Consider the following 16,775-nt stretch of genomic DNA (forward strand, 5'->3'; position numbering starts at 1 on the left):
TCTTGTCACCAGTCTTCTGGTTCTTCTCCCTCCTGTCAGAGCCTGGATGTGTTGATCCCTGTCAACTCCCATGAAGCCAGCTCTGAACAAACACGTCCTCATTCTAGGTGCAGTCTTGTCTTTGGTTATATCCCTGAGCAGAGTGACTTGGTGCAGATCGTACTTCTCAGCAACTTTTGTGAGTGCCAACAAAGAGACTTCATTGGTCCAAAGGGATGGCATTTCTGGAGTCAGGACTGTCAACGGCATCTGCTCTTCAAAATAACTCAGATTTCTCTTTTCTGGGAATTGGGAGTGGAGGTGTTTCATTTCCCATCAGCTTGACTGTAGGAGATGAAACAAGTGAGAATTGAAGGCCTTTCTTTTCCTTTATGTCCAAATCACTTTACTGGCCATGCATTTTGGTGGCTGTCCTGACCTTTATCTCAACAACTCATCTTCTATTAGTTTTGCATGGGTAATTCAACTGGTTAGTGTTAATGTTCTCCCACAATCAGCTCTATTATTTGTAAACCTTTCGCAAAGTTACTGGGGCAAGCCCCTCAGAATCTTGGCTTAATAGGATGCAAATGAGGATTATAATGGAGTGATTCTTTCTCTTAGTGATTGTATCTCTGGAACAGAGATTGCTGTGGATTTATGTGCAGAAAACTAGAAGTAGTAAGAGAGTCTGGGTTCAAGTTTAGCTCTGTGACCTTGGACATATCACGTTAGCATTCTAGGCCCTAGTTTAATATAAATGAAGGTAACTTTCCTGCCTCTGAGGCTTTGAGAAAGATTCAAAGAGAGAAAGTATAGGAGAAGTGCTTTGTAAACTACATAGTACTGTATAAAAGCAAGTTGTTATTAATAGATACCTGACTATTCCCAATAGTTTTTGCTTGGCCAGTTAGTTCTGAATGAATAAATCTGAGAGGACAGGAGGGAAGGAAATGGCACTGGGCTGGGAGCTGGGTGATCTGGAGTCCATCCTGGTGCTGGTGGAGCAGCACGTGGTCACTCACTCCACATGACCTTGGCAAAGTCACTTCTCCTCATGTGCTTCTGTTGAGTCATCAGTAATATGAGGTGGGTTAAAGAAAAGATGATCTATAGACTCTCTTTCAGGTAAAAAAAAAAAAAATTACTATTTCTTTAAGGCTACATTATGTTTAGATCATAAAATCAGAAGTCCTATCAATTGTGAACCCAAATAATGTATTTTGAATACATGATTTTTAGGAATTATTTTAAAGAAAATCTTAAAGCTTAATCTTTTTTTTTTTTTTTAAAAGGCACCAAACCAAAGGAATTGTCTATCCGGTAGATTTTTCTTTTGAATATATATATTAAAAGAGGAGACTATAAATAGATGAAACTCTGTATGAAAAATCAATTTTGTTTGCAATACCTAAAACATATTTTATCATGATATATACTTTAGTAACTTTAAATTTATTTCTTTCCACTCATTCAACTAAACAAATTGAGCATTTTGTAAGAATCAGGCACTATGCTAAGAACTGTAGACGTACTAGTGAGTTTAGATGATTCCTGTTATAAGGGATGTTTGTTCTAGCATAGAGAATAACATGTGTTAAAAATTATAAAAGAGGTGAAACAAAGTCTGAAAGTACAGGGTGAGGAGAGATTACTTTTTCTGCGGAGTTGGAGCAAAGGTAAAAAAAAAAGTAGCATCTTTAAAATGCTTTATAGACAATAAGTGTTTTCCCATATACTATCTTGTTTAAATATTACACAGACTCAGACTGGCATACAGCAGGATACTACCTTTTGGAAATCATTTTGAAATCTGAAATTCCTGAAGCCTCAGCAACATAGAGAAAATACTATTAAGACATATTGCTATTTAAAAAAATTAAGATGAGTTGCTATAATGAACTCTTAAACTTTTGAAAGTTTTACCCAAAGTGACTTGGACCATTTTTTATATTTGATTGTGAGTATCATCCTATTTAACCATTCCCCTTTTTAAATGAGAAAGCGATAAGAAACTTCTCGGCTTATATAATGTGGGTATTTAATTCAGAGCTAAAAGAAACCTTATTTCAATTGCCTAACTTTACAGATGAGGAATATGGCATGCCCTTCGTACAATGAATGAATGAATGCATAAGTAAGTTATTTTCTCAAAAAGAATTCAAGTGTCTTATTCAAGCACAAAATCAGTACTCTAATCATGGTGTCCTGGACCAGTTTCTCTGACATCATACTGCAGCTCAACATCTGTTTAAAGATTACAGCAAGTAGATCTTCATTTGATATGGGGGATGCCTAACGTCATCTCAGTTTCCATTCTGCTGTCCATACAGTATTTTTCTATGACTGCTTTTTAAAATAATTAACACTGTGTCCAAATTTACTACTACTGTGCAGTACTAACATTTCAAGAAAGTGAGACTATTTTGTGGCACCAAATGCTTTTAATATTATATCTATTCAAATATGTTAAGTGACCTCCACTCATAACAAGTCATTGATTCACCTCTGCCTCATTTTTAGAGGTAAATCTTTAAAAAATGGAAATAAGGTGTATCTTTTCTGTTATGATGCTACAGGGCTTTATCTGGGTTTGTTTATCTGAGCACATTAAATCTTGAACTTCAATAATTCTGGCTACAATTTTGTTTCATTTAAAGTAGTATGATTTTCTGAATTCATGAATGTGATCTTTGGGTGTTTCTATACTATGTAGACATTTTTAAAGCATTGTGCCCATTTTGGGACTCTGCACTTTAGATGATTCTAGTAAAAATAGAGAGTATGCATGTGAAATGAGCACTTTAATGACAGGTTAAAGGAATCAAGTTACTTAACCTGAAAAAGAAAGAGCTTGGGAAATGTGCTAATTACCACCTTCAGGCATCTGAAATTATTTTGTGAGAAGCACTGTTGGTCTTATCTGGTAGAGAACTTCTGTTTAAGTGGTGGTGGAAGATAACGGAGTTCCAGCTAGGAGGACTGGAGTTCCCACATGTAAAGATCTTTTAAGGAAAGAATTGATGACCAATGGGTTTTTAAGTGATCTTTTCTTGTGTCTGCATAAAATGATCTCTCAGGTTATCTTTCACTTCTTTAGGGCGGAGAGATCCAAACTGTTATCTTTTGCAATGAAAACTATTAGGTATAATGAAACAACTGACTGCAATGGACATGGGAATTGTCTTGCCAGTCTTCCATCCTGCAGATGAGGAACTGGAAGCCGGAGAGAGAATTTGCATCAAGGTCTGCTGACCCTTATGTCAGGGTTTTCCATCCCTCTGCACTGCTTCTGAACACTTTACTGCACGATCTAACATGCAATGGACTTGAATTATCATTAAAGACAATTAATGATTGGGATGGAAGGTCAAGCTCAGGATAAATTGGGAAATGCACCTCTTTCCAGGACACCTCTTTCTGGGAGATGGTTTATCCAGTCTGATCAGTGACTGTCCGCCAGTATGGCTAAGGAAAAATAGATATGTTGATTGTAGGTAATTAGCAGTTTGAAATCATTAATATTTTTATATATCCTTAATCATTGTGCTCTTCTTTAATGAGCTAGAAATAAATGTAGAGGAATGGTTATTTTGTCCCCTGCCCCCACCATGATTGAACAGTTATTACCTGGAGTGGCACTTTTTACACCCAGTAGTTGTGCTAATGTCCCACCAGGTATAGCTTTCAGAGAGCCATGACTATCCACTGACTCATGCCTCTTCTATGATTTCAAATTGTGTAGGAAAGAATAGGGAAGATAGATCCAAACAGATTTACTTGTTGTAGAAAACACTAAGATCTAACAAAATGATAGAGTTGCAAATGGCATGGATATTGCTTTGTTCAGCTCCTCCTCATCTGACAGATGTGAAACCTAAAACCAGAAAAAAAAAAAAAAAAGATGTGGCTGGTACTTGGTGGTAGAATGAGGATTAGAAACAAGAAATGGGAAGAAAAATCATTTGAAAGATACAATTGTGATATGGGATTTCATCAGGAAATAGTGATGGGCGAAGACAAAGTTATCCTACATATCTTTAGACATGATGAGGGAAGACATCTCTCTCCTGTCACATAATTCTGTTTATAGCCAATACCATAGAAAAACTTTTCTAAAAGGGACAAAGGGAGAGACACGTAAAAAGAAAGAGAACAATATACTGAGGGCCCTGAAAGACTCAGTGAAACGACTCTGGTCTTCTCGTTGGTGTTTTGTGCTTTCTCTTTGAAAATTGGAAGTGATCATCACCTTTTGGGAGAAGATGAAAAAAATAATAAGATCTCTTTGGCTATTTGATCATATTTGGCAAGAATGTAACCCTTTCAAATCTCCAGAGAACCAGAGATGAATTACAGAGCTGGCAAGAATATTAGAATTCATCATCCCTGCTCAATGTAGGAATCTATCTTTTAGATTAATATTTAACTTTTCATTAACTTTCGTCTTTTCTATCCATCCAGTTGGTAGTAAGTAAGCTCCAGTGGGAGCAAAGTCTATGTTTAGTCACTTTTATGGCCCTCAAGTCCCTAGAATAGTGTTGGCACTGAGTCAATATTCAGTAAATATATTTTTGTTGTTGTTGCGTATGAAACCACTGTTATTCTTATTTCTAGTATGGCAGAATGTTGATGTATGGTAGAACTTGTGTAAGCCCTGTTTTCCAGTAGGCTAGGAAGGGACATATCCAAGTTTATACAGCTACATAGCTGCAGACCATAAACAGAACTTAGATTTCCCAGCTTTATCTCCTAGTCCAGAACACTAAATTTTTAAGTGAAAGTTTTGTCAGAAGAACTCATATGCACAGTTGTGATGCACAGCTACATTATGACATTCAAGACTTTAGTAGCCTCACTATTAATTAATTAAAAGATTTATTTATTCATTCACCAATTTTTCTTCATAATGATTGTGTACTAAGCACTATTCTTGATAGAGCAGGGAACAAAACCAACAAAACTTTGGGATTTCGTGGAGCTTAACATCTGTGATGGGAAAGCAACTGCCAAATAAAAAAGCAAAATATTTTATATCAGATAGTGAAAAGGGCCATGGGGAAAGGATGTTAGGGAGTGCTAGGAGGCATTGAGGGATAATTTAGAATTTTAATTGGGGAGTCGTGGAAGGTGTTCCAATTCACTAATGCTGCCATTATGCAAAATACCAGAAATAGATTGGCTTTTATAAAGGGGATTTATTAAGTTACAGATTTACAGTTCTAAGTCCATAAAAGTGTCCAAACTAAGGCATCAACAGATGATACCTTCACTGAAGGATGGCCAATGGCATCCGGAAAACCTCTGTTAGCTGGGAAGGCAACTGGATGGCATCTGTTGATCCCGGGTTGTGTTCCAGCTCCTCTCTCAGCTCCTCTGCATTCTTGGTTCTTTATTGTCCCAAGACATTTCACAATGGCTTTCTCCAAAATGTCTCTGGGTCTCTCTTAGCTTCTTCAGCTCCTGTGCATCTAAGCATCAAGGTTCTCTCTTAGCTTCTCCGCCACAAACTCTGGGCTAGCCTCTCCAAACATCTCCAAGCATCTCCAAGTGTCAGTGCCAATGTCATCTCTTAGCTCCTCTCCAAAATGTCCCTCTCAGCTGCTCTGAGCTCCTTCTGTTTGTGAGCTGACTCCAGTGATTAAATTAAGACCCATTCTGAAAGGCTGGGGTCCATATCTCCATGGAAATAACTTAATCAAATGTTTTGCCTACAGTTGATTGAGTCACATCTCCATGGAAACACTCAATCAAAAGATTCCAACCTAATCAACACTAATAGGTCTGCTCCCACAAGATTGCATTAAAGAATATGGCTTTTTCTGGGGGACATAATACATCCAAACCAGCACAGAAGGCCTCACTAAGGAGATTGCATTTGGATAAAGACCAGAATTAGGTAAGGGAGCAAGCAATGAGCAAAGAGGGGACTTTCTCTAGAAAAGGCATTCCAGATGGAGGGAACAGCAAATGCAAGTCATCTGAAGTGAGAGTGTGCCTGGCATGTTCTCCGAACATCAAGAAGGCTAAGGAAGTCAGTGAGGGAAAGTGTGTTGGGAAGGAGGTTTTGTGAGCCCATGGCACAGCTCCTTCCCCATTTCCCATTCCTTCTGACTGGCAGTATCCATGACAGTCCAATCTCAGATGTGCAAGAGGTCACCCCTGGGCCTAGTCAGTCAACTCTTTCCCTATGGGGAATGCTTTTCCCCACATCCAGCTCCTACAGACAACTATTATTACCTCTTCCAGGGTAGGCAATGCTTGCCTCTGAAATTCTGAGCTTGTGCTGGCAGTTGATTTCTGTGAATGCCCTTGCATACCAGAAATTTGGGACAAAACTGATAATTTCCCCTTAGAAAGTGTGAATGTCTCTTCTGATGTTGCTCGAGCCTCCGATTGTTGTTGGGAGAGAGAGAAATGCAAACTAGTTTGCAAGAGATGAAATTCTCTCTATCCTATTTCCAAGAACAATGTGAGTCCAATGGGTACCTCTAAAGAGCTGTTTTAGACAGAACCCTTTTTGTTTTAAGGGAGCTATGTTTTTTTCCACAAGTTTCCTCAGACCCGTTCTTCCCCCCATTAACCTTTGGAAATTCATTGCATTGCTAAATCACTGCATTAGCCTGCTGCCTTTTGGAGAAAGCTAATCCACCACTTCTGAAACAAACCACATTGAAGAGAACAAACTGAGAAGTGGAGGAGGGCAGGGAGGCCCTTATAAACAGATTACTATCTTCAGGGTTACGGAAAGCAATCCTAGGAAATGCTGTATTGAAGTAGACCCAGCAAAAGCCCCTCCTTCTATTATTGCTAATAATAACAATACCTTTATTTACTATATTACAATTCAAAATGCATTTTCCTAACCCTTATCTCATTCAGTCTTCTATATGGCCTTGTTATCAAAACAAGGTCTACAAACCAGCAAATCTACATCACCCAGAAGCTTGTTAGAAATGTCCCACCCAGACTTATTGGGCCAGGATCTGCATTTTAATTAGACCCCAAGCTCTTTAAAATTTAGGAAATACTACCATGAGGTCCACAGGACAATTATTTCCCCAGAATACAGTAAGAAAATGGAGGCTCAGCATGCTTAGGTGACTGACCCAAAGTCACCCACTCAATAAGTAGTGAAGTCAGGACCCACACCCAGGCTTTGTGCCACCTGGTCCAGAAGTCTCACTGCTGCAATCTCTTCCCACCCCACAAGCCCTTTGTGGTATCCATGAGATGTACCAGCTTTTGAAAGAAAAGCAGCCATTCTCTGAAACCAGACTGCTACCTTTTCTCATTCTCTCCACCAGCTGTCCTGAGCCCCTTCCTTTCCCCCTTGTGGGTTTTGAAATACAAACACTGTGAAAAGCATTGCCCATGTGGAGCCCATAATGAGTGAATCTGATAAGAGTTGTTGGCCTCAGACACTTGCTCTGGGTTTCTCTGCAAAAACTTTCAAGCTTCACTGAAAGGATGGGGTGTAAATTCAGAACAAGACAACTGAGGAAACACAGCTAGGGCACTTTCATGGGTACAAATGGGGTTTTTCAATTCTTGCACATGGTTATAGAATGACAGATGACGTCTATCTTAGCACCAGAGAAAAACACATGCATAAAGCCCTCTCGCGTCTGCCGAGTGCTTCCCAGCCTGCTTTTCGTTGTGGCTTACTGCAGTCCTGCAAATATTAGCATTCCCATTTTCAGAATGTAAAACTATGCCTAGATGACACTTAGATGACACTCAGAAAGTGAGTGTCTCGTCCTTGCTGACTAATTGAATGACAAGTAGGTGAAACTGAGTCTGCTGGGTAAACATCCCTTCATCTAGAGCAATCATGCTTTGGGGGAGGGAAAATTCTAACAGAAATTTTTTTTAACTCATTTTATTGAGATATATTCACATACCATGCAGTCATACAAAAGAAAGCATACATTCAATTGTTCACAGTACCACCACATAGTTGTGCATTCATCACCAAAATCAATCCCTGACATCTTCATTACTACACACACATAAATAGCAAGAATAATAATTAAAGTGAAAAAGAGCAATTAAAGTAAAAAAGAACACTGGGTGCCTTTGTTTGTTTGTTTGTCTGTTTGTTTTTTTCCTTCCCCCATTTTTCTACTCATCCATCCATAAACTAGACAAAGGAGAGTGTGGTCCATATGGCTTTCCCCATCACATTGTCACCCCTCATAAGCTACATTGTTATACAATCATCTTCAAGATTCATGGGTTCTGGGTTGTAGTTTGATAGTTTCAGGTATCTACCACCAGCTACCTCAATTCATTAGAACCTAAAAAAAGGTTGTCTATATTGTGCGTAAGAGTGCCCAGCAGAGTGACCTCTTGGCTCCTTTTGGAATCTGTCTGCCACTGAAGCTTATTTCATTTTCTTTCACTTCCTCCTTCTAACAGAATTTTAAAACTGTGATTCATAGATCTCAAGCTTTAATTCTTAAAGTAACTAAAGCCCACTAATCTCAGGTTGAATCTTCATATGTTATTAGTCAGTTCTTTTCACTGAAAAATGATATAAGACATTTTCTGTGAACCTACTATGTGTATAAATGTCAACCTAGTAAGTGGTAGCAATGGGACAGTAATGAATGGGATCCTCTCTGCCAGTCTGAAGTTTACTAGAATACACACATGGATAGGACTAACTTTAATGGGAGACAAACGAGACAACTTCCCTCCCCCTACCCAGCCCCCCCCCCCCAAATGATGAAGGCTTAACCTAGGATGTTTGGGTTCTTTCTGGACAGAAAGGTAGGCTCAGAGTCTCCTCAGAGTCTGGGGTGTGGAGAAAGTCATTGGTGAAGTGGGGTGGGCAGGGAGAGGGAGCAGTGTGACCAAAGACACAGAAGATGAAAAATGCTAGGTTGGCATTTGGAGCAGCAAGCAGAAAATGTATGAAATGGGACTCATAATCTATCCACTCAGAGGCTAAGGAAATATGCTTTTTGTTGTTGTTTAACTTTTTATTTCATAATCATCAACTTAAACTCTGCAATCCAGCTAGTTTTGGAAGAGGGGGATAATGTAGAACCCTAAGATCTGCAGCGAGAGCACAATGTTAGGATACTGTGAGCAGACCAGGGGAGGTGGGACGCTCTCCTGAGCTACAGAAGGAATGGTCTGCTGGTTAAGACAAAACACAAATCAAATTTGTCCACAGTTGGCAGTGGTGATCTTCTTGCTGGCCTTGCCATTCCTGGACCCAAAGCTTCCCATGGTTTCCACAGTATTCATGCCCTCTTTCACCTTGCCAAAGACCACGTGCTCACCATCCAACCACTCAGTCTTAGCAGTGCAGATGAAAAACTGGGAGCCATTTGTGTTGGGTCCAGCATTAGCCATGGACAAGATGCCAGGACCTATTTGCTTCAGGATGAAGTTCTCATCATCAAGCTTCTCCCTGTAGATGGACTTGCCACCAGTGTCGTTATGGCATGTGAAGTCACCACCCTGGCACATAAACCCAGGAATAATTCTGTGAAAGCAGGAATCCTTATAACCAAATCCTTTCTCCCCAGTGCTCAGAGCCTGGAAGTTTTCTGTTGTCTTTGGAACTTGATCTGCAAGCAGCTCAAAGCAGATGTAGCCCATGGGCTCGCCCTCGGTGGCAATGTCGAAGAACACGGTGGGGTTGACCAGGGCTGTGAGTGAAAGAGTGAGGCTGTGGGTGGTGGTGTCTGCAAGGCACAGGAAATATGCTTTTGTTTTCTCTAAAATTAAATCAACCTAAATCTGACTTGATTCCCTATCCCCAGTGGTAAATTCATTGTTTGTCATTATTGGGCCTTATCCCCCCTGCCAGCTTTAGTCCAGGCTGTGCTTGGTTCTTGTTGGCTTCTGAGCACTTAGGGGCATTGGCCACTGTAGTGGAGTATCTGCCATGCATGGAGCATGAAAATCTTTACTGCTATCAACAATTGCTTTTTGCCTGGGTGCAGCAACTCAGGCAAGCCATGCCGCTATTCAGCAACCCAGCCTGCTGCCACTCACCTCCACCCTGCTTCACCTCCTTCCACACCTCCATATATTTTTAATCCTAAGGGAAACATTTACCCCCATCTACATGCTCTCAAGAGACCCTTTTCCCACACATACCCCATCCCTAAAGCCTTACATAGTCTCTTCAATGAGTTCAGTTTTTCCCAAGATATTCAGACAGATTCTATTTTCCTTACTGCAAAAATTCCTGAGTCAAAGAAATATTACCTTGTGACCTACTTCAAACAGCAAAGGAAAAGAAGGACAAATGTTAAGTTAATATTTTAGTAAACCATGCCACATACAGAGCACCTGGGGCATGGGGTAGGGGAAGGAGAATGCTGGGCACTCAGGCCATGTCTTGGTTTTCTTGATGCTAAAACAAATACCATACAGTGGGTTGGCTTAAACAATGGGAATGCATTGGCTCATGGTTTTGAGGCTAGGAGAAGTCCAAAATTGAGGCATTGGCAAGGTGATGCTTTCTCCCCAAAGGCTGTGGCATTCTGGGGCTGGCTGCAGGCCATCCTTGGCCCTTGGTTTTGCCACCATATGGCAACACACATGGCACATCTTCTTGCTCCTCGATCTCTAGCTTCTGGCTGCTCCCCAGGGCTTCTCTCTCAGTGCCCAATTTCCTTTGCTTATGAGGACTTCAGCCATATTAGGTTAAGGCCCACTCTCATTCAGTTTGGGTACACCTTCACTAATAACATCTTCCAAGTTCCTATTTATAAATGAGTCCACACCCAAAGGACCAGGGCTTGGGATCTGACCATGCCTTTGCGGGGTGGGTGGGGTGGCATGATTCAATCCCCGGTCGTCTGGATACCTTGACATTGGGGAAGGGGGATTAGGGAGGGTGACTCCCACTTCACTCCAGTGACTTTCCTGACTGATCATCAGGGCTAGATCCAAATTTCAACTTTATGACTGCTTTCCTCACACATGAACTTGTCTCATCTGTACCCATCTTTCTTCCTTGTTCAGAGAAAGCGTTGGCTCTCCATTCTAAGCTGGTCAACTTTTATCCATGATCCCGTCACCTCCTTGTGGACACTTCTCAGCACTTAATCCTAAAACACTGGAATGTTCATTCTCTCTACTGATTTAGCACATCAACACACTCAAGTCTATCCTATTTAAAAACAAAACCAACAAACAAAAAACCATGCTCTTTACCTTACATCCCTTTTCACCTCCCTCGTGGCTTTTCTTTTCTTCCCAAAAGGCTTGACTGTGCCCCACTGCCCTTGGCTTCATGGCTGAGGAGTGTATGAGAAACAGCTGGTGCAGCTCCACCTTGGAGAAACTTGGGTGATATATTTTCCTTGAGAAATATTCCAGAAGTCTTTCTGAGTCTCAGGCCTCTGATTTCTAAAATGATAACAGTGAGGCCAATCTTAAAGTACTATTGTCAAGATTCAATAAAATACAGGTACATTATTTAGCACAGTCTCTTTATGTAATAGATACTAAAGATATGACATTATTATTATTCACATATTTTGTACCCTTGGCCCAAAACACGTAATCGCTCCCTCTCCCATCCCTCAGCTCTCCTGGAAAACTCCTGTTAATCCTTTACTACTCTAACCTCAGCTGGAACCTGCCTTCATCTCCCTCCTTCCCTTCCCCCTAATCTAATGGGCCCATACAACTCTTCCATTGTGCATAAGAAACTGTCTTATGTCTGTTTAATCTTCTGCATCCCTGTTAATACTACCCTGGGAACTCCTTGAGGAACTTTGGCTTAAATCTCATATTTCCAGGTGCTTGTTGAAGACCTAGCATATTGTGAACATTCAAATGCTTGCTGAATTTAATTTTTATTTCAAACTTTTTAAGAGTGCTTACTCTATTCCAGGAACTTTAGAAATACTAACTTTGCTAATCCTCATAACAACACAATGAGGTGGTTATTCTTACTATCCTCATTGTACAGATGAGGAAACTGAGTCACAGGGAGGTGTAGGTGCCCAAGGCCAATAGCGAGTAAGTAGGGAAGCTGAGAATTGAGCCCAGGCTGCCTCCCTCAAGCCCATGTCTGGGTTTAATACTGTCTGTCCTGAGTTAATATTACTCACCTTGCCTCTTTGAAGGATTGTCACAAGGACTATGATAAATATAAGTGAACTTTGTAAACTGCAAAATATTGAATGAATAAGGGAGGTAAGACCTTAGATTCATGCTAAAAATGCTATCTAAATGTCATGACAGTGACTAAAACGACAGCATTTAAAATACAACATTTACAGAAATTTCATGATGATCATCCAAGATCCTTTTTTCACTCTGATTTTAAATTACTGAAAAGAAAGACTACTATTCATGTTTTCCATCAAAGGAAAGCAAAAATGAGAAAATAATTTAAGATACGTCACCCACAGTCATTTCTCTGCAAGGATCAATTCTACTTGTGAGCAGCTGTTTTGAGCAGATTAAGTTCCTAAAATGACCCTGGTGAATAAAAAGCAAATGGGCAGCTGCTTGACCTTTTTCCAAATGAAAACACAAACCCTTATCAGTTGGTCTTGATTGGCATGTGCAGAGTTGATGAGCTTTTGATCAATTTTTTGTAACAAATTTCCCGTGATGATTACTCACCCTGCACTAACATCAGGGCACGTCTTCTGGTAGCTTTGCTGTCTTTCCACTTTAGCTCCGTTTAGCTCCATAAACTCATCAGATGTGGACAGTGTTTGCTGGTGTGACGGCTTATGGAGAGAAGCAAAGATGTATTTCTCCGTGTTTCTACAGACCACCTGTGTCTGAATAATGCAGGTTTACGGGACCCAGCTCTGACAAACTGAGTCAGAATCTCTGGCAGAGGATTCCAAGATGTGCATCGTAGGCAAGTGCTCCCAGGTGACTGTTAGGAGCCTGGGGTCTGAGGACCTTTGAGGTTGGACAGTGGTCTTTTACAGTGTTGCGGAGGTCGGGAACAGCTCTAGAACTTAATTGCACCTTTCCCAAGAGAATGCCAGATTCTCTCTTTTTCTTGCTGATTGTAATCAATTAATTGACGTTTATAACTGCACAAGGGTTTGGGGACTGAGTATGCATTCCAAAAAAAAAGATGTTCTAAAGTCGGTTTTGGCTTCATTTGTGCTAGTGATTTCAATTCTGTTGCCTGTGCCTGTAGGAAGATTAAAAAGGAATGAATTTTCTGGATGACCAACATTTGAATTCCTTGAGAATGATAAAAACAAGCCCCACAGTGTTGTAGTTAAAGAGATGATATATTAGGCAGAGCTTTAGTCAACACTTGAATGATGGTAGCTGCCCCCCAGAAAATTTTTTTATCAAAATTTGTAACAGCTGCTTAAAGTAGCAGGGAAACATTTCTTTTTTAAGCCCCATTAGGAGGTGCCAGTGCAGATAAGTGTGTCCTCTTTGACGTCCTGGAACAGTTTTCATGTCATTCATCACACCAGCATAACCATGATTAAAATATGATGGCAGCAGCTAATCCCTTATAATCACCTAACACTGTTCTGCTGCCAAACCCCAGAGCACACCACTGACTGTAAGCCAGACAGTGCTTGTAGAAGGGGTTTGGGGTCCATTCATTTGTCTAGGGTCATATGTAAATTATAATTATTGTCCAATAGATCTATCCTTAATTTCTATAAAATTATATTTCAAATAGAATAAATCCTAGCCACTGGAACCTCAAACAATATTAGGGAGGTATGAATCTTTGAAATGACTTAGCCTGAACCCCTCATTTGACAGATGAGGAAACTGAAGCCCAGAGGAGAAGGTCACATAAGGAGTAAACAGCAGACTAGGTGCTGGAATCAGTGAAAGGTTTTAGGTTTTCATGTCTTAGTACCCAGGCTTGGGACCAGGATAAAAGTTCTTATGAGATATATATATATGTATCTCCGTTTGGAAAACAATGGGTATTGGAGGAAGAGGAGAGAGAGAAAACACGTGTTTATGTGCACATGCATGCCTATGTGTAGAGTAGCTTGTAGCAGAGATTCTTGGGCCCCTGCTGTTTACCTTGCTTATACAGCTGCCATATGTTAGTGAAGGGCTCTTTAGACCACTGCTGGGGAAATTACTGAAACATAAAGCCTGGTATCTGTGTGTCACTGTTCCTTCTGGCCTAAGAAAACCTTGTTTAAAAAGAAGTCAAGAGCCTGGTTCCGTCTCTGTTCTGACTCTCAGTCAACTCATGATAGACTAGGGGTAAACAGTCCTACCTCCCACTGTCTTAACTTCTCCGTTTTTATAAAAAGAAGGTGGCAAAGAATAGCATCACCTTCTGGCACTATAGAATGTCTATGAAACATTTGAGGTTTTTTTTTTTTTTAGGCAGAAATAAAAAGAAATGTGAAGAAAACAAATACAGTCATCCTGTGCCCTAGGCAAGTCTCTTCTCTTTTAGATTTAGGGGGTTGGACTGAAGAGATGACACATATGATCCCAACTGCTTTTGTAATGAATATCTGAGTTGTCATCGTTACCCCCTGTATTCCCATCTGTAAGACAAATATATAGATATTTACTCAAAATAAAAGGAGGATTTGTGTAATGCTTGGGTAAGAAACAAATTTTTTTTAAGTGTCTCTCAGCTAGCTGTTGGTTTTCCTCCTTCTAAGTCAAGGAGTGACTTTTTAAAGTAAGTGCCCTCTGCTGCTAGGTCTTGTCTTTTTAAGAGAAGAGAGAAAGGTAGACATAAGCCTCAATCCTCTCTGCCTCTTGAAGATATCATCCACTCGTGATCTTCAGCTGCCTCCTAGATCCCTGTTACATATATCTTCAGTCCAGAACTTTCAGACCTAAAGCACCTCAAACTTTATCCACTCAAACTGAGCTCTTTATCTTGTACCCGATCACTCCCTCTCGCTGTTTTTTTTCAACCTGGCAAATGCCACCACAATCTACCCAGGCATTCAACGCAGAAACCTACAGCCATCCATCAGGCCCTTCTTTTCCTAACTTGCCTCCCCTGGTCTGGAAACCAAGTGCTTTTTGAGTCTGTTTCCTCTTTAGCAGCTCTAGTTTAAATTATCAGGTCCCTCTGCTGTCTAGTTGGGATAATCTTACCTGGTCTGCGATAGACGCCTAATGGGCTCCCTTCTTCTGACATTGCCCCGCCTCCCCTCTCATTTACAATAAAACAAAAGTCTACACTCTATATTGCATTGAGCCAGATGGCGTTCATTCAGAAGCAGTATTTAATGAGTGACATGTTTACAAGTATATTCTTGGACTGGCTACATTATTGAACAACGGAACAACTCAAGGACTTGTTTAGCTGGGCCTAGCACCAGCCCCTTAAAAAATGTCTCCGTGTAAACAAATTGTTTAGCTTAATTTGGGACAGGGCAGGCTCCAATTCTTTCCCATTCTGTGGCCCTGGCAGCTCATAAGCCTGATCCTTAAAGGTAGGAACAGCTGTTTGTCATTGTGGTTTTAGAATCAAACTACCTGGTAAATAATAGGTTCTCAAGTTTTTGTGGACTGTATGTATGTAAGAATGTATGGACCTCAGAAAAAAAATGGTAGAACTTATTCATTTTTGGATGTGGAAGCTGTGTTGAAAAGAAACTCCTAGACCACTGTCATACTGTGCACCAGAGCCAGCCTGGATGGGCTGCCCTGATGCCTCTTGCATCCCCTTTTTGGGTTTCCTTTCCGTGGCTGAGTGTTTTCTTCTGTTTGTACCAGACCTCACTTCACAGTCTGGACCTCCTTGACTCTCACCATGTAATGACCCAAATGACCCCTGCAGTAAATAACTCTTCTTTTTTTCCCCTTCCTAACACCACCTCCCAACCAAAGGCCTCCACATCCTGCCTTCCTGCCTGGGTCCATTTGACCTCCTCACCCTGGACCCCGGACACAGGCTCTTACCTCCTTTGCACCACCTTCTTCTACAGCGGTCACCCTCCTGTTAGTCTTGTTTTGCACCTGGATGTGGCTTGAATCTTCTAACTCTCACTCCCTCCAATTCTTTGTTCAGAGGAAAGTTTGGAGCAGTGATGCTTACTTTCAGATTTTGCAGAAGGTCCAGCAAAATCCTTCCCTTGTCCCTGCTATATCTCTGTTCCTGCCCTTTAAAAACTGCTTTTGTAGCATTGCAGGAACAGGGAACGTGGAATAAGCTATTTTTTTCTAGTGAAGGAAGATGCCTACGGTGTAGAAATCTGTGCCAATACAGGAGTCAGAGAAAAGGTTTGTTTTTGCTATTTCAAAATATGTTTTACTAGCATGCATGCACCTGGTGGCAAAAGGAATGGGAGAGAGTATTTTATGCTCTTCCAGCTCAGGAAGAATTACTCTCTCCTGCCCCCTCCTTTATGAAATGTAACTCTTCAGGCTCCAAATCTGCCTGTTCAGCAGGACCCCACAATATTGCACAGCTGTATCAAGAAGCCACACAAAGAAGCCACAAAGGTTTAGAAGCTTTAGAATAATAAGACTTTTGGCCTTTGGTTCTGATCTTGGGGGATTGGGGGAGAATGGCAGATGGGGCCTCCTTGTAAGAGAAGGTGAACCCTAATCTCTTCATGATCTGAGGATGGAGCTGCTTAATTTCAAGTCCCAATGTTTTGCTTATCTTCCCACACCCCACTTTGAACATCTCATACTGCATCCTTACGAAGCTGCTCATATTATCTACTTGAGTTTTAACTTCCATCCCTTATTCCACCAGGAAGCTTTTTATGTACCTATTTATTATTTCATTCTTACTTAAAATACTTACTATTCTTGAAAGTTGGGATCTAGGGCAGTGATTCTCAAAAGTGAGGTCTCCAATCCTGCAGCATTAATCT

The 16,775-nt window shown here is 40.7% G+C and overlaps 2 protein-coding genes across 3 annotated transcripts in view; one reads left to right on the forward strand and one right to left on the reverse strand.

The window, feature by feature from the left end:
- Positions 1 to 16,775, forward strand: part of FGF12 (fibroblast growth factor 12) — a 631,141-nt gene that overhangs the window by 17,000 nt on the left and 597,366 nt on the right. The gene's annotated exons all lie outside the window — the stretch shown is intronic.
- LOC119509844 (peptidyl-prolyl cis-trans isomerase A-like) lies at positions 9,148 to 15,085 on the reverse strand. Its single transcript, XM_037803880.1, has 2 exons — positions 15,043 to 15,085; positions 9,148 to 9,680 (listed from the first exon to the last, which is right to left on the reverse strand). Exons 1-2 carry the CDS (start codon positions 15,083 to 15,085, stop codon positions 9,148 to 9,150), a joined length of 576 nt encoding a protein of 191 aa, XP_037659808.1.

The sequence above is a fragment of the Choloepus didactylus genome, chromosome 1, assembly GCF_015220235.1.
Source record: "Choloepus didactylus isolate mChoDid1 chromosome 1, mChoDid1.pri, whole genome shotgun sequence".
NCBI lineage: Eukaryota > Metazoa > Chordata > Mammalia > Pilosa > Megalonychidae > Choloepus > Choloepus didactylus.